Here is a 23,513-nt window from a genome sequence, read left to right on the forward strand (position 1 = left end):
TATAAATCAGGAAGGCAGTAGCTGGTATATTTTTACAGACATGCCAGTTTCTGGAAACCCTATTTGTATGTTATGTATTCTATATTCTGCATCACTACAATAATGATTTGTGACTGAGTGTATAGCCAAGAGCCTGCCCTAATTTGTGTTGTTAAAATTTTAACTAATACAATAATATCCCTGCAGGTCATTTGCAACCTGTATAATCTATTTGCTGAAGAAATGTCATGTAAATTAGAGTTGTGAGTAGATGATTGTAAATGATGAAGTTATCATGTCTTAAGGATTTACCACCCTTGAGCTGAGATTCAGTAACTGGTTGCTGGATGCTTCTATTTCATGACAGGTAAACCTTGGCTAATTTAATGCTAATTTAAGTCATCATGCAGTGCGTGATTGTCTGACCCATACCTTACAATCTATTCTTTTAAATACCTAGGCCATTTTATTTTTTCACAATGAAGACTGAAATTGCTTACAAGCTATTCAAAACTCAGATTCATCCGACAGTGTCAATATAAGGTTACACACTTGACTCTTAGATATATCATAAAATTAATTTTGATTAGGGATGTGTGTATGGCACTGGAGGCTGCTGCTGGTTTTAGGTTCTGTTTCCAGTGCAGGTGCATGGCAGCCCACCAGCCAGCATAGTTGCTCTGGCATGGGCATTGAACACACTGTCTTTGGGGACAGTGTGGCCTCTGTACCCTCTCTACTGCCTTTGAGTTTTCTGTGTTTACTGAAGAAAACAGTGTTAAGTTTTGACATCTTTGTATTCAGTGACTAACATGATAAAATAAATAGGGAAACAACCAAAGGATTTCCTGAAAGTCTCGTAAGTGTTGCTATTCCCTGCTGAATGGCTCTCTATATTTGTAATTTTGGCACATTTTAGAAGGAAGGGCAAGGTATGAGCCAGAATGCTCACTTAAGATTTCTTTATCCAGTGTAAGACATAGATTGACAGAGGCACAGTGTTTTCTTAGCTATCAATAAAGCTCTGCATAGCCACAGAGTTACCCTCAGGAGAAACAGATTTTCAGAATGGTACCATAAACAGACGTGTGCTGTTTGGGGAGCTTTGGGGACCAGAATACAGAGTGTAGGCTGATAGTCAAGAGCTGCTTAGATCCTACAGTCTGTGCAGCCAAAGTAGGGCTCCAGCTAGACAGTTTGAAAACCTAGACAGAGATGGTATCTGGTGTATTTTTGGAAAATAATTATGCACATTCTTTTGAATATTTAAAATTATGATGACTGTATCATTCATCAGGCATGTTAGTTTAAAAAAAACAAGTGACGCTTTTAGAGCCTGAGAACAGAGACATCGTTTCTTTGTGAGAGATTCACAGACGCTTGATTTCATTGATCCACCCACACAGTCTGAGATAAACATAAGAAAACTTTTCTACTTAAAGACAGAAAGTTAACTGGTTTGAAAAGCTATCTTGAAGGTCGAGGGCTACTGTAATAAATCTTCTACATTGATTGATCAATTTGATGATGTTTCTTAAAGTCCATATAAGAGTTCATTGGTTTTATGTTTTAATGTTCTTGGAGCAGAAAATTCACATTTTGACAAATGTACTGCTGTACATTAAAAAAGGATGCTATCGTGAAACTACTGTCATTACCAATTAATGTTCTTATAGCCGTTTTCTTTCTTGTGATAATGATTAATTCATTCTTACCTTAGCAGAGATTCCTGTCAAAAATAAATCAGAGTGAATCTCAGACAAAAAAGAATTCAGCAAATGAGTTGGGCCTACTCAGAATATTTAACATTACAAAGAAAGCAACCAACTTTCTCCCTAATTATGTTACATTTTCATCACTATCTGATGGATCCTTCACTGTTACAAATTGTAATGGTACCAAGTGAAATCTTCTTGAACTGTGCTGATGTGCACATCAGGGGAACTGGGCCAGTACTGCGAGCACCTACTGGGTCTCAGAAGCTGGATGGGCCTAATCACTACAAGCATTGATTCATTAGTGCAGAGGTCTTCCAGTTATTGGTGCACTTGAGAAATCAAATTAGTCCAATAGTATGATATGCAGTCTGTTCAGCAACACTGTTAGAAACATTTATTCTAATTTTATGATAATATCTTTGTCTGTGTTGTTGGATGTGCTTTTTAGTGATGTAGCTCATTGAGCTCCAAGTGCCTGACTCATGCCAGTTTAGAATGAGACTTCATTCTAAAAATTTTCTTACAAATAGGAAATTTCAGGGGAAAAAATCTGACAACTCCCCAAACCTCACACAGGTTATTGGTCAAGTTAAGTGTGCTCCCCAGAATCATAGCAACAACTGTATGAGACTGACACTTCTGTAAAATATTTGGATTCTGCAAAATGGCATTTTCTGAAAAACCATCAGTTGAATCTAGTTTACAGATTTTCCTTAAAGAGTTCAGTATCAAACCCATTTTCTCCTTCCCACGAAGGATATTCTCCTCTGATTTGTCTAAGCCACAACCACTTTTGGTTATAATCGCCAGAAGAGATATTATCTGGGTAAAACGTATGGTCAGGTACTCTGTGCCATCTAACTCGAATCACTATACTTTTATTAAAAGGTTACTTCCTCGAGAATGAAGTTTCTGGTCTACTAATGTAAATGCTTTTTCACTCTTTTAAATTTGTGGCATCTACAGAGTTGTTTTCAGTTATGTCTTGCATGGAAACTGAGGGAAAGTTCCTGAAAGCAGCATGAATCATGTGAGAATTTGTGGTTTTCTTTTACTTGGTGTTATTATTGAGGTATATGGACCATACCTAGAAGGGAAAACTCATATTTCCAGTGATATTATGATTTGTGTGAAGCACAATGCAACATGACTATACAAGAATTGCCTTACTCTCCTGAAAAAGGCTGGTGCTTTTAGCATTATTCACAGAAGACTATATAGCACGCTTTGACAGCAGGTATGCATACCTATAAAAGCATCTGTGAAGGCTTCAGAGCATAAGAAAGCTGTTGAAATTACTTTTGAACTATGATATAAAGTTGAGCAAATGGATGTATGATCCCAAACCAAAATGGACCATTTTTTAAAAAAGGAGCATATGGATTTGAATTAAGAATCTCTAGTTGAGTCCTACTGTGAAAACCCATGGAAATAAGTTATCATTCAAACTGCTCCTCCAAAAGTGGCAAATAACATAGATTTCATTGTGCACTTTCAATGACTCCAAGAAAAACAGCTCATATTGTTTGTCCACTGAAAACGAATAACAGTGAATGTTTTCCTACACACATTATTTTCCCACATGCATTGTTTTCCCACATGCATTTATATATGTCTTACATGTATTATTTCTCTCACTTCCAGACTAAAAAATACTGTATTTTTTTCTAAAATTAATTATAGATAACTTGTATAGGAGCCAGAAACTGCACATGCTTTTAATATAGAGAGAAGAATATGATTTGGAAAATACGCGGTCGATGATTAGTTGTTTTTCTTCTGTCACAGCAAAAGTTTGACTATTGAGGGCTATTTCCTCATGGAAAAAGGGGAAGGTGGAAGACAGCTTTTTAGATCTTGTCACATTTTCCTCTTTCAGTAGAAAAAAAAAATACTTACAGAATCATTGTGGTTTTTCACGTGATACCTGTTTTGGAGACATCAGTTTGCATAGTGATTTTCTACTAAACATTCTTTCTGCAGCATTTTTTTAGGTGTATTTCTCTGTCATGGAGGCTGAGGAGGAGTAACGGAAAGTATTTGTTGTCAGGCTGGCATAATTATATTTCTGTTGTGATTACGTCTTAAGTACTGGGATCTTTTCACAGCAATATTTTGCCATGACCTGATTCATAGAAGAAAGTGAGTAATTTAAACTGGCCCTGTGCCCACTGGGGTGATGGGAGCTCCCCTGGGACCTTGAGGCAGGACCCAGCAGCTGGGGTGGGAGGCAGGAGCCAACCTGGAGCTTTTCAGCTCCCAGTATGAGTGTGTTGACAACATGCACTCTTACAGGACACACAAAAAAACCCACCTCAGCTGTGTTGGCTTTAGAATTAAATTTGGTGCATGACACGTTTTTTGTTGGGGACCTCCCTAGGTGCCTTCCCAGCCTGATGAAATCACTCGTGTTCAAGGGTGTAGACGTGGCAGCTTTTCACTGCCCCCACTTCCCCACCTCACCTGGGCAGGCCCAGGTAGGTCATTCCCTGTGATGGGCACCCCTTCACTGTCAGCACTGCAGGTGCCGAGGGGCAAAGTGACCTGTGCCAAAACAGGCTGTAGGGTTGCGATGGCGGATGCCCTACAGCGAGTGCATGAGGTGGGCTGCACAGCCTCTCTGTCTGGTTTGGTTGCTCTTGTACCCGATTCTTTAAGGTTTTCTCTTCTTGATTCATGGTTGAGCTTTTAAAGGTGCTCTGATGCTTTAGAAGTTGTGACTCTTCAAGTGATTTCTTTCTGTCCTCTTTGCATTGCTACCTGTTTCCTGTATGATGAGTTTGCTCTGTAATGACAGTTAACAGGCATGCAGTAATCTGCATAAATGGAGAAAAGTAAATGCAGACTGAAAATATGCCAGATAAGCATGTTAGAGCTACCAGCCGATTTCACAGTATCACACAGCCAAGACAGAAAACACGAAATAATACATCACCCTTTATAACTGACATAACATAACCAACACTGTGCCTGCAGCTGTGCTACAGCACAGTACCAACATGTGCCACAGGGAAGTCTAAAGCCAGAAATCCCATTTCAGTTGCTGATTTTATGCTTCTGTTATTTTCCCAAGAACATTAAGTTTATTTTTCTTTTTAACTATAAACCTTTTGCATACAGTCAAAGACTCTAAAAAAATGGCTTTGTATGCCAAACTGCTGCTGATGTTCTCCATGGCCTTGGTATTCAGCCTCTTCATGATTCAGTTCTGCATTTCCATTCTTCACAGGGCTGTTATAACACATAACTAATTAATGTGTATGCATTGTTTGATGTCCTTGAGCAAAGAGAAATATAAGCTACAGATATACAGACAAAGAGTAGTATTTCAGACTTGATGAACTAGTTTCAACCTGTACTCACAATACTGAATTGCCAAAATGAGAAGCAGAAAAGAAGCTCTGGGAAGCTGCAATGAAGATAAGATCTCCGAAAGTGTTACCTTTTTTCCTCTCTACTGATGAAATGCTTCATTAGGTTATTTCCTGAGTTTGAAGCATTATTATTTTTTGATCCCAGAAAGCAGTTGTTATTCTAATAATGTAATGGGTGAGAGAAAGAAAAAATTCTCCTCAAAATCATAAGTCTCAGGATGGTCTGGGTAACAATTTCTGTGCAGCCTAAAAAATAAATAATATTGTCCAAGATTCATTGTTCCATTAATTGCTTCTCTTCTAGGGCAAGACTTCTTCCAGTTTGTCTTTGAGACTGTCATTTACATTTAACATCTATGCTGCAATGCAATCACAATAAGCGACAGTATTTTCAGTTTTGCAGTCGGCCGTTGTGTTTGGAGTCTCAGTGACTGTCACAATTTTAGTATTCAACTGTGAATTTTTACTGCCTAGTTTAAGTTTGTTTCATTGAGTTCAAAAATAGTAAAAACAAGAAAGAAAGATTTCAGCTGATTTTGAATGAATTTTGACAGATTTATAATTTACTTTCAGGGATTCCACAAGTAAAACAGAAGCAACTTTTTGAGGATAAATGATTTGTTGAAAATTAATTGCTTAACTCCAATTAGGATAAACATTTTTACTCATAGAAGTGGATGGAATGTATAGGCTCAGATGTTTATTGATTCAAATCTGTAGCACTTTTGTTTGTGAATAATTTTGAAACTGATAATACCCAAGATCAATTATTGTGTGTTTAGTTACTATGGATACTTGGTTTGCAAAAAATGTGTCGCTTTATGGCTAAATTTCTGCCACAAACCATATTGTTAAATAACATGTCTTTTTTTAGACAAACAAACAAAGTGGCATGAGAGTATGTTTCATAGTCACGCACACAGATCTGGCAGAGCAAAGTCTGAGTAAATGTAAGTGAGCTTTATTTTACAACCATGTCCTTGTATGTCTTGGAGTAGAACTGTCAGATTTGTATAAATAGGCCTTTTTAAATAATGGCTTTTATGTAGAAATTCAATAATTATTTTTGTTTTGACAGTAACATCCCTGCTTCTATGTCCCCACACACCAGCACTAATGCAGCTCTCCTAAAGCCCGATCAGCTTTCCTGCCCTTTGCTGGTTTTTCCCAGTCTCATGCCAGGATTGTGGTACAAACTTCAGTTACCAAGACTGAGTGTTTGGTTTCTCACTTTTAATGTGTTTTCTCTGATAAAAGACTTCTGCATTTGTTTCATTAAATACTGTCAAGTGTTACTCAGTGACACATTTACCAATAAGCAACGTGTAAAAAAGCTGCTCCATGCAGTTGTTACTCTCATGTTCCCATCCAATGCTAACGTTCTGGGGCTGTCCCTGACTGTTGTGCTTTTGGGAATCCTCCCAATGGCCAGAATCTGCATGAAAATCAATGTCTATTCAATAAAAACTAAGTTTAAAGTTAAAATAACCTTTTTTACAATGGTTAGAAATCAGGGTCTTTAAACACAGTAAGACACAACTAGTTATAACTGGAACAGCAATGCTCAAGCAAATGGCTGAACCACTTGTGGGGTGTGGGTTGCAGGGTGGTTTGCTGAAGCCAGTAAAAATGGCAGCAGTGACCTGTGAGCCACCGTCCTGAGGTGTGTGGGAAAGCCCAGCTGAAAACAAAACTTATCTGGACACACTTCCATAAGCAGGGCCTCTTCCTCAATTACAGGAGAAAGTATTGATTTCTTATCTTTGAATGTCTGACCAGTTTGTAGGAAGTTAGATGACCACCTTAAGCTTTTTCTCATAGAGCAGTAGAAGAGAATCATTATTAATTCAAGGTATCACTACTCATTAATTAAATCAATCCTACAACATGAAAGTGCAGTATCCATGTGTAGGTGCTAGCTGGGTGAGATGTACATAGTCTCAGTTGTCCTGCAGGATAATAAAAGGATAATTTTCATGTTTTTGTTTTTAATATCTTATGCAAACTGAATGACTGATTTAATGACACATCATGTGCAAACAGCTCAATTGGCTATTTGAGGTGGGTGTAAAATGTCAAAAAAGTAATAACAATGAAGTTTAAGAGAAGTCGGTGCTTCATTCATGGCTAGGAAGAGCCTTGCCAATGAAAAGGGGCACCTGTTCCAGCTTCGCTGAGAAAGTGATGTTACTGACTGCCTATGAGAAAACTCATGGACTCAATCTGAAAGACCGGTCACAAAGGCTAGACCATGATTCAAACTTTCAAAATGTTTTACAGTTTCATTAGGATGAGGTCACTATTGGGGGGAAAAAAAAAAAAAAAGAAAAAGGAAAACAGGGGAGGTGTTTGGTATTTGAAAGCTTGATATTTTAAATTCTTGTTAGATAATCTGAAGGCTAGAATTTCATAATTTCACACAGCTGATTTATATTTGATTTGAATGGCCAAGAGTAGCACAGCATGTAAAATAACTTAAAAATACATTTTAATTGTAATTAAAACAGGAATTAAGGTAACAAATCACTGTTTTCTGTCATAGCATGTAAAAAACATAATTATTTCCACATTTGTTGGTGAAAAAAGGCATTAGCTTGTTCTCACATAGCTCTCACCACAAGAGCTAACAGTCAATGAACTTTACCTAGTGTGATTTTGTAATTTTTGTTTTGAATTCATATTGCATCATGAATGGATCCTTACAGTGAAACGTCTTTGTTTTGGGAAATACTTTGTAGTTTTACCTCATTCTATTCATGAAAATGTAACAATTTAAAGGTAAAATTTTCATAGGTGGTCAAATCAGATAAAAGAAAAATGTGCTCCTAAATATTATGGACTTAATCATAGGCAGAATACTGAACTTTAAAGGGTTTAATTAATTGAGGAAGGATGTATCTTGGCATGCAGTTTTTTGGCATTGTGCAAAAAAAAAAAAAAACCAACAGTATGTACATAAGGAGAGTTAGGGTCAAAATGTAAACTGTGAGGAGAAATGCAACAGTAGATTTGAACAATGTCGAGCCTTGTGGTTTGTATTTTTGATCCAATTTTGTACTTCCTTTAGTTCTGTGAGGTTTTTCAAAGAGCTTTGAGCTTTAGAGTTTTCATTGGAGGTGGAGGTGAGGAATTTGCTAGGATCCAATAGTATTGTTGTGACTAAAAATTAGTATGTTCTTTCCTGTCATGCTCAGTTTTCCCAGGTATAATAGAATTGGCAGCTGTTCCCTGTTGCTTGCTAAAATCGCTTTGTCCAGCTGGTTTTCTTGAGTGTATGTAAAGACCTGGTTTGCACAAACCAAACCAAAACAAAATCAAAATAAGGAGTATGAAAACTGTAGATAAAGTTCTGCTGAAGGTGGATCTGCATATCAGCGAAAATTATCATGAAGCACTAGGAGAGTGTTGTGAATCAAGGGGATATTTTGTAAATCTGTAGTTAGTTTTGTAAAGCCAGTATAGCCATCTCAACCATTATTCTTGCTGAAATATGAAACACAACACCGTTGTAATTTTTTCGAACTAGTGAAAGTTTGGACTTTGAAATGTAGAGATTGTGTCTGTTCTTAAAGTTTCTGAAATAATGAATCTGGGTTATGACCACAATTGAACTGGCTTAAAAATACTAAGATAAAGATAATGAAATTATAGCATACTGGGATGCATAAACTTTCTAGGGTATGCTAACAGTATTTCTTTTCCTGGTCTTCACATATGAGGGAAGATGATACAACTTTTCCTATAAAGAGATTTGGATACTTGTTGATAGGCAAGTGTTTCAGTGCCTTTCAGGCTATCTCAAACCAGAGAAAAAGATCGTGAAACAAAATTGCATGTTATATTCTTAAATATTTGCTCAGTTTTGAAGTCTGACTAGTCAGGCTATTTAGTAATATTATCACATCTACCATCTGTTTTTTTAAAAAGCTTCTCTCTTTTAATTTTGGAATTTCATGTGAACTTGAGGAATTTGTGGTGAAGAGCTTAGGTTAAGAATTAAGCAACCCAAAGTTTGCAGATGTTTAATGGCAAGGATTTGTTTTGCTTGAAATGTACAGGATTTTAACCACATGGATTTAGATCACCCAATTTCAATGCTCACAGTAATTTTAATTCTAGTTTAACTTGTGAACTTCCTACCTAATTGTTGGTTTATGTGTTTTATGTTGTTTTATGTAACTTCTGATTTTTGTGCTCTTGTGTTACAAGCTTCGAAAAATGCAGGAACCTAAAAAAGGACGAAGGAACAGGAAGTGGATCATTTTGTTTCAAGCACATTTGTATCAAAGCGTATCTTTTATCAATTAATACTTGCTAAAATCATGTTTCTGAGGAGTTGACAGATTCTGTACCTGGCTGTTGGAGGTGGAGAAGTCCTGTCCATCACAGAAATGCTCTTAGGAGGTTTCTTTGCTGGTGAGTTAGTGGAAGGGCAAAGGTGAAGGACTGAGGAGAAAATTCTTTCAGGAATGCAAGTATTTCCTGTAGATGGCAATTACATGCAGGTCTGTGAACTTCAGTTAGTTACCCACAAGCATTTGAACTGTGAGCTCAACATAGTGTTGGTCTAGCCTTCCTGTATTTCTGTATTGCCAAGATATCTGGTAGAGACTTTTCAAAATGAAATATCATTTTTTTTTCCTTACAGTCTGTATAGCATAGGAGAGTTTTTTAAGTAGGAAGCATAAATAGGAGTTTGGCTTTTTCCTGACTTTTTCTGCAAGCTACTGTTCTAGCTGTGCTATTAAAAGCTACCCTATATGTAACCATTTTGCAGTTTTTTTGTCAACTCATCGTTTGATGTCACATTGACTTCAGGTATTTTTTTCCTCTCTCACTTCCTGATATGGTCAAATATAGCACACAGTGCTAGCAAGTTGTCTTTCGTATTGTGAGATGCCATTGACTGACTGTGGTTTATCATCAAATAGGATTGTCCAAGAATGTCAGACTAGCACTATGGGAATGCAAAAGTGAGTGGCATCAGTGTGAAAGTTATGCCTCACAGTAACTAGAAGCGTATGTATTGTGTTGAGACTAAACATGCCTAATGTTGTGGAATTCCAAAAATTAAATTATTTCAATTGTTTCCTGCTCAGAGCAATGTTTGAAATAGCCCAAAGAACAGAAATGAGGGAGGGTGGGGGGGGAATAAAAATGCTGGCTGGAAACCCTTGGGTCATTGATTTTTCAGAGATACTAAGAATGCACACATCCTATGGAACTCCGAGAACTCCTTGAATACTAAGTACTTGAGTTATACAAGCCTTAAAATTACTGCTTTAGCCTTAGATGCATCACATCACATCACATCACATCTTTGCCTTAAATGTAATACTGTTCTATTTTTTTCTTGAGAAGGAAATGGAGTTTGACATATTTTCTGATATGGTCATATTCGCTCTTCTGTGCCAGCACACACGCTCCCAGTGCAGTCAAGTTTCCCTTTCAGTCAGAAGGGGCTCTACAACTGTGGTCTGGATTTAACCATCTCTTCAGTGCCATTAATAGGCAGTTACCTTTTTTCCCCCAAAGACCTCTCATTAAGGCAATTGGCTGGGTATTTCAGTGTTTCAGGATTAAACATATAGTGGGCTTTTTGTTTCAGAGCTTTATTTTGTCTTGTTAAACTTCTAATTGCCACCTGGACTTAATGTATTTGATGAATATCAGCTGGTACTTCACTCCTTTTCACCGTCCACAGGCAGCTCTGGCCTGTCTCCTGTAGAACACCTCCAGCCGTGCGGGAGCATCAGTCCTCATATCTGACAACACTGTTCATACACTGTCTGTGGAAGGAAAGAATAAGGGGGAGTTCAAAAGCATTTTGCAGGCATTTGCTAATGAGATGCTAAAAATACTTTAAAAGGACAGTATTCTATTTATTAAGTTCTACATTGGCATTTTGTAACAGCTCACACAATTTTCAAATTATACTTTTGCATGTAATTTAAATGATCTGCTCTCAGCAGATGTTTGATCTGCCAGCTATCTGGAAGAACACAGTGCGTGTTTCCTGTTGCCTTACTGATTTCCAAAGGCCTTTAGTGGAGAGAAAGGCATTTTGACCACTGACAGTGACGGATATTTACCCAGTGATGGGTATGTCTGGCCCACTGATTTTTAGAACTAGTAGTGTCACCCATTTTGAATGATAGGAATAAGTTGAAAAATATATTATATCTAGATAACTTAAATCCTTTTTCATTTTTTTTTTTCTTCAAAGGTTTCGTAAAAAGTACAATGCTTATTAATTTTTTATAAAACTATCTCAAAAGAAAAGTAGTGGTAGTTTATGGGGCATTAATAAAATAGAAGGAACTGGTAGTGATATCAGTGTTCTTTTAGGTCTCGATGTGCAAACATTACAAGAGCCTGAGATTTGTCTGGTTAATAAAGAACAAAGCAGGTTGTAGTTAGCCTTGCTTCGCAGTGATCATGAGCACATAGAGTGTGCTGGCATGAGCTGTTTCTATGTATTTTTTTCACCCTAATGAGAAAGAAAAAGACCTTGGATTCAGTTCTGAAAGTCCCCAGTCATCTCTGCATTATGTTGTAACTCAAGTAGCAAAGCGTGACTAGACCTAGTTCAAAACTGATCTGCTACTTATGAAAAATTATTAATCAGCAAACCCTGAAACATTTAGGCTGGGTTTCATCTCACCTAACTTAGGCTGCCTAGCAGTTCTGAATCTGATATGAGGAAATCATCTGGGTAATGGAAGGAGATGACAGAGAGTAATTTATTCCACCTGTGTTATTACCTGAAGTTATACAAGATTAATTCATTAATGTTTTGGGTTTGCCTATGTAATTTTCACACCAGCAACCATAGCTGAATCTCAACCGAAATTTTCATATTCAGTCCAACATTTATGTTTTGAATATACTATTACAAAGCAGATAAATGGATACATGTAACAAATCAGGCAAGATGAATACAAAGTCATTTAACCATTCCTGGATGCCCGTGAAGTTTGGTCTCACTCAATAAACAAGCAGTTTATTTTCAATAGGTGGGCATGCAGTGGCTGTTGAAATCAAGTTAATAACTCTGCCCCATTTCACAGGAGTGGAGTTACCCGTAGGAAAATGAGGATGAAGAGAAGGATGTCATGCCTCCACTCCGATTAATAATGCCAAATGCTGCAGGAGCACTGAAATATGATACATTAGTGGCTTTGCAGCTCCCTTTCTCCAGTTCTCCTCCAGGAATAGATGCATTTCAGTTCTGTTTCAGAAAACAGGAATAATATAATAATAATAATAATATTTGCAGAGCTGAGTAAAAGCTAGAATTTCACTAGAGGGAACATGAGACTTGCTGACTGTCGTCAGAGAGGAAATTTGTGAACAGTTTAGGACAAGTTGCACAAAACTTTTAATGAGAATTCTGCAAAACTTCAAGATATTTCATTTTACCATAAGAGTGCAATATTTTTGCATGTTTCAGGCTTTGCCTTTTCAAGTGTCAGGTTTGTAACTACATTGTGCATACACTTAAAAAAAAAAAAAAGTACCCATAGCAAACATAACATTTGTTCTAATAATGATGGCTTAGAAATTCTTAGTAATGAAATATATTTAGCGGCATAGCTAAATATTTTTATTTGAAAGATTGGAGAAGTATGTGTGGGATTAGGAAGAGAGGAGGTAATTCGCCATGACCTATTTTCATTCCATTCCAATCGAAATTGCACCACTTAGCTGAGTACTAAAAAGGGATGCCTGAAGCACACTTGCATTAAATCATCTGTTAATGTCAGGCCAAATTTCTGGCTTGTAGGTGGTGACACCCTCTGCAAAGGATACTTGTATTCTGCACACTTGTCAGAAACTTTAATATGCTAGGCTAGCAAAAAAAAGGAAAAGCATGAAATACTGATAGTTGATGTGAAGGAAGATCTCCGAAGACATAAAAACTGAGAAAACAGTTCAAAATATACATCTTTGCTGCAACGAGCTCTGAAGTAATGGTCATCTCAACTGCAGCGAAAACATTGATGTTTTGGCACAAGAGATTAATAGGATGAATTGTTCTTGAAGTAAAATTGAATATTTGAGAGTTCAGTTGTGGTGTGAAAGAAATGTAACTTCTCCTGGTTCCATGGTATTGCAGCAACATTCAGCTTCTGAGCAAGTGTCACAAACACTTAACTATTTGTCCCATTTCCTTAGTTTGAAAATCTAAATAAGACAAAGCTTTCCCAAAGCGTTAACATGTTTTGATTTCTGTCTGGAACAAAACACCAAAGAATAATTTTTTTTGTTTGGTTTGGGTTTTTTGTTGTTGTTGATTTTTTTGTTTAGTTTGGTTTGGGGTTTTTTTGTTCTTTTGGTTTTTCTTTTGTTTTTCTCAGTTCATTTTGAGCCTTCTGGTGTCACTTTCATCTAGTTTTGGTTCTGTGGCTCCCACGGACGCCAGTAGGTAGGTCCTGGGTATAATGCAACATAGAACTGAATTCAAAGTTCGTGACCGTGGTGAGACCTCATCTGGAATATTGTGTCCAGTTCTGGGCCCCTCAGTTCAAGAAGGACAGGGAACTGCTGGAGAGAGTCCAGCGCAGGGCAACAAAGATGATGAAGTGAGTGGAGCACCTCCCTTATGAGGAAAGGCTGAGGGAGCTGGGGCTCTTTAGCTTGGAGAAGAGGAGACTGAGGGGTGACCTCACTAATGTTTACAGATATATAAAGGGTGAGTGTCACAAGGATGGACCCAGGCTCTTCTCGGTGACAACCAATGATGGGACAAGGGGTAATGGGTACAAACTGGAACACAAAAGGTTCCACTTAAATTTGAGAAGAAACTTCTTCTAAGTGAGGGTGACAGAACACTGAAACAGGCTGCCTAGGGGGGTTGTGGAGTCTCCTACTCTGGAGACATTCAAAATCTGCCTGGACACATTCCTGTGTAGCCTCATCTGGGTGTTCCTGCTCCGGCAGGGGGATTGGACTGGATGGTCTTTCGAGGTCCCTTCCAATCCCTAACGTTCTGTGATTCTGTGATTTAGTAAAACATGCGGGCATGTATATATAAGCTGCAAAGGTCTAGTTTGCAAATGTGCTTGATAACAGAGCTCCTTTCAGCACAGCATTCAGATACTGTCGCACCTTGTCCCATCTCCTCTCTCCCTCTCCAATACCTCATCCAGTGGACAGAGCTGAGGTTTCAGAGCAAGCAGCTCTGCCTGCGTGGGAAGCCTGGATGTTGTGGTCTGTGGCCATAATCAGCTGAGTGAAACACACTCAAAACAGGGGTCTGTCACTGCTGTGTCACACTCTGCATTTACAGCTTAGCACTGTTGCTCTAGCGCTCTCTATGCCAAATGAAGTCATTAGCAGATTTGAGATCTGTGAACCATCTGTGCCTGGTATCTGTTCATCCTTGAGTGTGAAAGAGCTATTGGTGCAGAGCTGTAGTGGGATGTAGTGGTGCTAGAAGGTCTCTAGGGTATGTCTTGGTGGTTCAAATTACTGTGCTCCTCACAGAGCATTTACTGCCCACCGCTTCCTCCTGGCTAACACTTGGATCTCTGGAGAAGCATGTTAACATGAGAACTGGTTACAGCATTTTTGTTAAATATTTGCCAGTGACCAGGAATACCCAGCCAACTTTGGTGTGAATGAGAAACTTAATAATCCATGAAGAGGATTTTTTTATATCTTTAATTTACATTACATTGGGTTCATAAATTAGGAAAAAAAAGTGTTAGTTATGGCTTTCTTCCTGGTGGTGGGTTAGAATGCACCAGCTGTGACACACCATTTACAGAGATGGCTGGAGCTATTGTATGTCAAAGCTGGAAATTATGTTGACCTTATCAATGTAATGTACCCTCTGGTAGTCCTTCTTGTGAGGGTTTCTTACACATGCTATAAGAGCTGCCTCCCTGTGTTGCAGTCACGTACAGGAACACGTGGAGACAAAATGATTGATTATTAGTCCTGGTGTTTGCAATTTGATCTTTGCGGCAAGTGTTAGCCCAAAATGATTTGTTTTCTTTCCCTTACTCCCTTGTTGACATTTTTCATTGTCTTAGTGTCCAAAATTCCAAATCTGAAATGTCCTGCTATCAAGTCTGAGTCTGCTTTATTTAACTCAGATGCAAATCCATAGTGTAAAGTAATATGAATGAGGTCTGAACTGAAAGAAAATTCAACTGGATAAGTTCAAATGGAAGCCTTCATACCCTGTCAAATACAAACACCAAAATAAATCTTCATGGCTGTCCACCAGACTGTGAGTCTGGCACAGACAGAAATTGCTCAGACAGTAGCTTCAGATATCTTGAGAACAGAGACCTCCTTAAGGGGTAAATTTACAGAGTTTACATGTGTCACTCAGAGAGGAAATAAAATTCCACAGGTTGCAGTAATTTTTGTTTGCTGATAAAGTATGCCTGAGAATAATGGTCAGTCAGTAAAGGTGATTTACTCTCGCTGCAGTCTGGGGAAGATTATGTCTTCTACTTGGGTTACCTTATGGACCGCAGGATACCCTTCTAGAACATGTACAGTCTCTCAAAAGAACAACTTTTTTTTAAAAAAAAAAATTCAATCAGTTTATGTTTGTTGTTTGAAATAGCAGTTCTTTTTAAAAGAAAGTGCAGGATTTATTGCCATGGAGCCAACTCAAATAGTAAGAATTGGTTCCTTAAATTGTTAGTAAACTGGATGTCCAATCAGGCTATAATAAGCCATCAGAGCTCTAGGATACTCTTAAGTAAGTTTTGCATTGGGCAAGTTTGAAAAGTCCGTGACTCTCTTCTGTGAATTTTCCTTTGTTTCTCATGCTGGGAGATGTGTTATTTCAGAAATTTTAGAAATGGCAAGGAATTCGACTTCACAGCTTCGAAGCTCTGAAATACATAGGCATTTTTCCTTGTTCATGGGTATAACAAACTCTGTGAGTACTCTGTTCTGTCTCTGCATGTGGATATGCAGTTTTAGTGATGCATGGCTGGATAGAGAGGAATTTTCAGAGGAATCAGAAGGGACAATATGAACAACAGCATGAATTAAATACCTGAGATAAATTATTCTGCAGGAGTTAAGATTATAAGGGCCGTGCCTTTGTAAGGAAGAACCCATTTCTTGAAGTGCCAGATTGCTGAGAGCTGTTTATTCTTTCTTATTTTAAAATATGGGATCACACAGAATCAGAAACTGATTATAGTATAAGGTGGGTCAGTTAATGCAGAAAAAAGACAATGCAAGGTGACTGTGAAACTCTAAAGAAATGATGGATGATGCATGTGGTGCATTAGAAAGATATTGTTTGTTTTGCTTTGTTGTTTGTTTTTGGTTGGGGTTTGTTTTGTTTTGTTTTCCTAGAAATTGAGCTAGTTAACTTCCATTCCCAATAAGTTTTGATCTGTAAACAATTGCCTCAGGAACAAGGAGCTTACCTGTGCTCTCCTGCGGCAGTGTTAGATACTCCAGATTTCACTGTTATTTGATCTACACATAAAAGTCTATGAATCCTGGGAAGCTCAGAAAATGGATTTTGTCTTCAGGTGTTCTGTAAAAGAAATGCCTTCTTCCTTTTGCTCATTGGGAGGTGTGGTCTACAATATCAACTTGTGGTGGACTTCTGGATTGAAATCTCAGAACTCCCGTTGATAGGACTAATCTTTAACTTTGAGACTTAAAACTCTTAAAGGCTTACAGAAATAGAAATGTAGAGGATATTCAGTAGATATTTAGAGACTTTGTAGCAAATCTAAAAGAAAACAACCAGCCCCATCCTCAGTTGACAGACTATGGAGATTTCATATTTGATGCCTGTTACCAACTGCTCACTGTCTGTGAAGGATTATCATTATATCAGAATTTCTCACACCGTAAACGATGAGATCTTCCCTCCACCACCACCACCACCACCTCAATTCCTCTCTCCCCACATGCTGAGGACAGAAAGCATCCATAAGAAAGGTTACTATCTGTAGTACACCTTATATGTGCATCACTGGATCTTTCACACCTGAGTTTAAAAGGGGGGAAACGATTGTCTCCTAGGAGATTAATCAAACCCCAGAACGTCTGGAACTTCTTATGCCTCTGGTAGGATTGTGAGCGAAATCATGTAGCTCAAAATTCACTGCACCAGTTAGAATTCTACTTGTGTTTATATACTTAAATATCTTTTTTAGATTGGACCCAGTATACTCTGGATTTTTAGTTTTGTATTTGAAACTGCAAATAATTAGAAATTGGATGGTATTTCCCTGCCTTACTGGGTTATTGAGATGCAACCTCATACTGTGAAAGTATCTAAACCAGAGAGGTTAAAAACTGCCTCACGGCAAACTACTCTTGAAAGACACTCTTGATATCTGAATCTCAGAGCACCGATTCATCTCATGTTTTTCTTTACATATAATCTGGTAAAAAATGTTAATGTATCTTAATGAAAGGGGAAAAATAAACTGTTGCGACTTCTCTGTGTAAAACTTTTCAAAGAATGCATAACTTTACTAGAAAATTATGAAAGTCTCTATAACTCTACAGTGATCAAAATTCACTATTTCTAATATAAACAGGTTTATGGTAATAATAAGAGATTTGCAAGGATGAGGGATTAATTTAGTTCTTAGACATGTCTGACCTCTGCAAATTCATAATACGTCAGAGAGAGCTAAGGTCCACATAAACTGGCTCTCTTTCTCTTTTACCTGGAAAGCACTGTTTTTTCAATAAATACTAAAATCAAGTAAATATTTTTAGTACCAGGATAACTGCCACTTTAAATGGGCTAATCTTTGCTCAGAAGTTGTCTTACACTTTATATCTAATGCCAGCAGGAAAAAATAATTAAGATATATGCTTTTGGTAATTGGTCAGGAACATTTGAATGGGTTACATAAATAATAGACTAATCTAAGTATTGTCTACCAATTTAAAAAAACACATGCCCTACTGCATGTACATTTATTTAAATTAACATTGCTGTCAGAATTTATGAAAAATTTTGAAAGAGGATTTCATTTTCACCTTATGGCTAATGCTGTCATAAATAATAATTTGTCAATTTATAGGAGAAGATATAATATTAAATTGTTCCGTCTACCTCTTTAAAATGGAGGTGTGCATTTACTGTTCTGGGCAATTGTTCTATGGATGAAACTGCAACTTTCAAATCTCATTTTCATGTCTGTCAAATCCTACTTTAACTCATTTTCTCTTCTAATGAGAACTAATGATATTAACAATCTAATGTTTTGCAGAAGAGACCTGGGACTTTTCTTGTATATGCAGTGTTTTTCTACATAAAATATTTTATGTCATTGATAACTGACAGATTATCTAAATAAAATAAAAAAATATACAAAGACAGCTGTTCCAAAAAGAAAAAAATTGGATATTTAAAAAATAGAATTACAATTAGATTCTGGTTTTTTTTTAACCTCATGAAAATGATACTTGCTAATAATTTACAAAGTGCTGATCTATCTTGGAGTTGAACACCAAGAAACTTCAGTCTTATAGTTTGGGGTAGGGTGATATTTACTTGCAAACAACTTCCATTCTTTCTACTTTTTCCTAAAACCACTTTATCTTTGTATGGTTGTATGAAGGAAGAATGCAACTTTGAGAATAAATGAAAGGTTGTATTTCTCTTGAATGGCAGTTTGTGGGATCTTTTACATGCAAACCAAAATACCCACGTGAAAGATACACTATTGCATGGTCTTTGTATTTATTTGTGCCCGTATCAGATTACCACAGTCATGACTGCTATTTACTTCAAAGATGTCCCATATATATTCTCTGGGCTCCACTGGTATTCATTAAAAGATGCTGTGACAGCCTGGCATCAGCTGCGTCCATGTGTGGAAACAGTCACTTTTCACCAGCAGTCACTGCCTCTGGGCTGAGCTTCTCAGGCTCTGTGTAAGGTGACTTCCCCCATTCCCCCTGTCCCCCCACCCTGGACAGGAAAGTAGGGCCCCTGCATGTGTTTAACCCCACATTTTTTCAGGATACTAATATTGCTGCTTTTAATTGACTGCAGTTTTACAGGAGAGTGTGCCCCAGATGTGATTGCTCTAAAATGAAAGAGCACCAGTGTTGAGCTTGAATGTTTCCCATCCAATTACCAATTGCCCCTTCATTTTATTTTGAAAGTGTTTTTCACTTGAGTATGGGGTTTCCAAATGATTCTGGTAATCCTGGATTTTTCCCCTTGTTTTTACAGGTGACCTGTAACTGTTTCACCATCAGTAATGGAGAGATGCAGGATGTTGGTGTTGGCCTGTATCCCAGGTACTGTGGACACTGTTTCATTCACAGGAAAAATCTATGTTAGGTTTCTTTCCTTTATTCCTAGGTAGCTCTAGGGGCCATCAAAGCAGCAGGTAACATGTCCAAAAGAGAAACTGGGAAATACAAATGAATTAAAGGAAAATTTAAAAAAAAAAGTTCAAGTTGAAAATGTTCTGAGTAGTCCAGATTACAGAGTTAAAACAGCTTAAATAGGATACATCTTTATATTTTATCATTACAGTGGTTGTAGTCTTTTCTAAGTAAGAATAAATGCTGACATCAAAAATGTGTGCTTGGGACTAGTAAAAGGAAATACGCTCATCATTGATTTAGAATAGAGATAGACATTTTGCAGCCAAGAGCCTTCTGAACTGGCAATTAAAAGAAAGAGATTGAACACATTTATTAGTAAGTTGCCATAACTAAGAAATCAGTAAGGTGGAAAGATAAGCCCCTTGAGAGATGTATGTTAATATTTGAATTACTTTTATTAGGTAAAAAGTACATACTATGGAAGGTTTTGCCTTCATATAGTTAGTTACCTGTAATTATTGATGTGGAAAGTTAGTATGTGTAGTTTAAAATAATATTTTACTATCTCACTTTTATTAATGCGTGGTTGAACTATGTTGTCAACACCTCAGTAGGTCTGTCACTGTAGTTTCTTTTTCTACTAATGTCACATGTGTACAATCTGACTGAGGACACTTAATATCTTGAGGCCTGCTTTGTGGTAAAGATAAAGGAAAGGCGGTTAGGAGGAGAGGGGATTTAGTGTTATGAAAAGTACATAATAATCATTTGATTTCATAGTGGAATGGAAACAAAACCTTTTAGATGCTTGGGAAAAAATGAAACATTATTTTGGAACATTACTATTAGTGACATGTTTTCTTTTTTGGTTGAAAACATCCCCTGACTGGAAAGAAAGTGGCTATCAATGTCCTGTGATAATGCAGTGCCAAGGGATGCAAGAGACTCTTTCCCCAGTCAGTTCAGAACAATTTGAGTTTTGCTGTAGCAAATCACTCTGAGCTGGGAAAACTGTGAGCTTAAATCTGTGGTTAAATCATAGGCAAATGCCCTTCCAGATGAATTCATATGCTTCTAAATGAAATCGTCATCAAAACTGCTAGTGCTTCCACAAGATGAAATTTGATTAAAAGTGCTTTGTTTGGTCTCATTAAGAGGTTGTATATTGTTGCATGGCTTGATAGCTTCAGCATCCCTATATATGGTCTCATATGAAGTGAAACAGAGGCTCTCTCCCAGTGAACATTATTGAGTTCATGTGGAGATTAACAACAGATATTTTGTGAGTTGGAAGGGATATCGAATGAGTCAGGCTTCTGTTGGTAGCTTCTTTAAGAGTCAAGAACTGAATAAACATGGTTTGGTGCAGGGCTCTGACCCTCAGCAACATCCTCTCTTTTGCCACCAGCAGTTAGGATTTCGAGTTGCTGAATCAAGCAGACAAGGAAAGCAAATAAAGGCAGCCAGAAGCTGGATAAGCCAAAATTTTCCTTCCAGCCTGTTGATGCCAGAATTATTATTTCGATGGGTCATTCCCATAGGGGAAGAACCATCAGCCCCATGTCTGATATGGCACTGGTGTTAGACTGGCGAAGTCAGTTGTTTCTCAGCTTATGCACCATGGGACTCAAAAGCATATAGTGGATTTTGTTGATGTTCTTAATAGTCTTCTTCAAAAAAGAGGGAAGGGCACATCTGTGTCAGGAGATCCACCAACATGTGTGTCTCTTGGGGATGACTGCAGCTCCCCAGTGAGCTGTGCTGCTTCAAGTGACATAGGCCACAAGAACAGAGGCAGAACCAAAATATGTGCGAACAGAGGCAATGTCTGTATCTCTTCTTTCAACTTGATACACCAAGCACTTTGGGTTTGGGACATGATATACTCCATTTTCTACCTGCTGTGAAATACAGGTTGGTTGCTGGCCCCTTTATGCTCTGATTCCACTGATGGTCAGCGTAACTGATAAGGTTAGTACCCTGAAACTGAGTAGAAGCAGCAGAAATAACCATTTATTCTGACCTCTCCAGGTTGCCCTCTGGCCTGCTTTGCCGTGTCCCCTGAGCCAGGCCTTTCGGAGAGTCACTGGGAGGCCATCACCTTCCTCCTGCCCTGAGAACACAGGAGATAGAAACACATCAAGAGATCCAGGCATGCCTATTATTAGGAATGAATATAGATCTTCTAAATATTAATTTTCCTCCCCTAACCAAGAACAGCTGATTTACTGGGGATTGTATTTGTTTTGTAACTCAATTGCTTGATACTTCAGATGTAATAGTTTTAGCTACTTTTAAATGATTCAAGTGGAATGACAGTGGAGGCTTCTCTGTAAAGTTCTTTCTTTCTTTCTTTCTTTCTTTCTCCCTCTCTAATGCCCCTCTACAGCATGTCTTTACTGAACCACAGCTGTGACCCAAACTGTGTGATCGTTTTTGAAGGATACCAGCTTTTACTTCGCTCCGTCCGAGAGATCCAGATAGGTGAAGAGGTAATTAACTTGTCCTCCCTTCCATCACAGACACCTGCAACAATGACATCTCCCTAAACAAATTCCAGACTGCAGGGCCACCAGCTTAATATTTTGATGATATATTGATGCCACTTTCTAGCACATAGCTATCAGGGGGGAAATGATAAATAGAATCATCTCTTCACACTGCCTGGGCCCCATAATCATTACTTCTCATAAATCACTAGCAGTCTTGATAAATTCTTGTTGCTCCTTTCCTCCTTAGGGCACTTCATTTTGTTTGTATTTGAATGTCTTTAGCCTGATGGAAACACTTACAATATTTCTGGGTGGAATGCAGTTTTCACTAAGGCATTGCAACAATAAGCATTTGTCAGTCTGCCACCACACTATTGTAGTAAACCTTTCATTGACAGAGAAAGTAGCCAGACAAGGTTTGTTTTCTTGTCCCTTTTACTAGAAAAGACTTTAAAACATCCCTTCCAAGATACTTCTGATGCAATCTAAGGCATTGTCAGCTTCTTTTTTATGACAGCATTTGCTTTACTTTGAAAATAGTCATTTGTGGCTAGGTAAGCATTTCAAAGTAAATGTGTTTTGCAACAATGCAATATTGAATTTGCTCAGTAAGTCCTGCGAAGATGTGTGTTTATATGTAAGTTTACATGCACCAATGACCTATGCAGTTCTAGCTGTTGGTCATTTCAAAGTCATAATGTAATGTAAACATGATTCACGCCTGTCTTTCAAACTCCGGGAAGATCACAAACATACATATTCTATAAGGTTGGTGCAAAAGCAATTGTGGTTTGGGGCCATTAATTTTAAACCATTGTAACTAGACTCAAACACATCTTTATTAATCAAAATAGGAACCATTACAAGCAACACGTTTTTGCCAATGAGAAACAAGTTTGTTTATTCCTGTAGGGTAAAAATCTGTGCTTCAGGAATCGACAAATTCTTGGAAAGCATTTTCTGCATCCTGCTGGTTGTGGAAGCATTTTCCCTGCAAAAAGTTATCAAGGTGCTTGAAGAATTGGCAAGAGGTCAGGTGAATACGGCGGATGAGGCAAAACCTCGTAGCCCAATTCGTTCAACTTTGGAAGCGTTGGTTGTGCAATGTGTGGTCAGGCATTGTTGTGGAGAAGAATTGGGCCCTTTCAGTTGACCAATGCCAGTTGCAGGCCTTGCAGTTTTTGGTGCATCTCATCGATTTGCTGAGCAGACTTCTCAGAGGCAATGGTTTTACTGGGATTCCGAAAGCGGTAGTGGGTGAGAGCAGCAGCAGACCACCAAACAGTGACCATGACCATTTTTGGGTGCAAGTTTGGCTTTGGGAAGTGCTTTGAAGGTTCTTCTTGGCCCAACCACTGAGCCGGTCATCACCGATTGTCATAAAAAATCCACTTTTCGTTGCACATCACAATCCAATTGAGAAATGGTTCATTGTTGTTGCATAGAATAAGAAAAGACTATACTTCAAAATCATGATTTTTCCAATTCGAGGTCAGCTCATGAGGCACACACTTATGGAGCTTTTTCATCTCTCCAGTTTGCTTTAAATGCTGAACAACAGTAGAATGGTTGATGTTGAGCTCTTCAGCAACTTCTCATGTAGTTGTAAGAGGAACAGCTTCAATGATTGCTCTCTGTTGGTCATTGTCAAC

At 37.9% G+C, this 23,513-nt stretch overlaps 1 protein-coding gene across 4 annotated transcripts in view; it reads left to right on the forward strand.

Moving 5' to 3' along the window:
- SMYD3 (SET and MYND domain containing 3) overlaps nt 1–23,513 on the forward strand; it is a 404,221-nt gene that overhangs the window by 297,462 nt on the left and 83,246 nt on the right. For 3 of the 4 annotated variants that reach the window (XM_071806198.1, XM_065835829.2, XM_071806199.1), the window contains 2 exons: nt 19,269–19,336; nt 21,759–21,861. The exons of the other annotated variant lie outside the window; for it this stretch is intronic. In XM_071806198.1, the coding sequence (XP_071662299.1) occupies nt 19,269–19,336; nt 21,759–21,861 (171 nt within the window). The remainder of the gene's footprint in view (nt 1–19,268; nt 19,337–21,758; nt 21,862–23,513) is intronic. 4 annotated transcript variants of the gene reach the window in all.

The sequence above is a fragment of the Patagioenas fasciata genome, chromosome 3 (assembly GCF_037038585.1).
Source record: "Patagioenas fasciata isolate bPatFas1 chromosome 3, bPatFas1.hap1, whole genome shotgun sequence".
Classification (NCBI taxonomy): Eukaryota; Metazoa; Chordata; class Aves; order Columbiformes; family Columbidae; genus Patagioenas; species Patagioenas fasciata.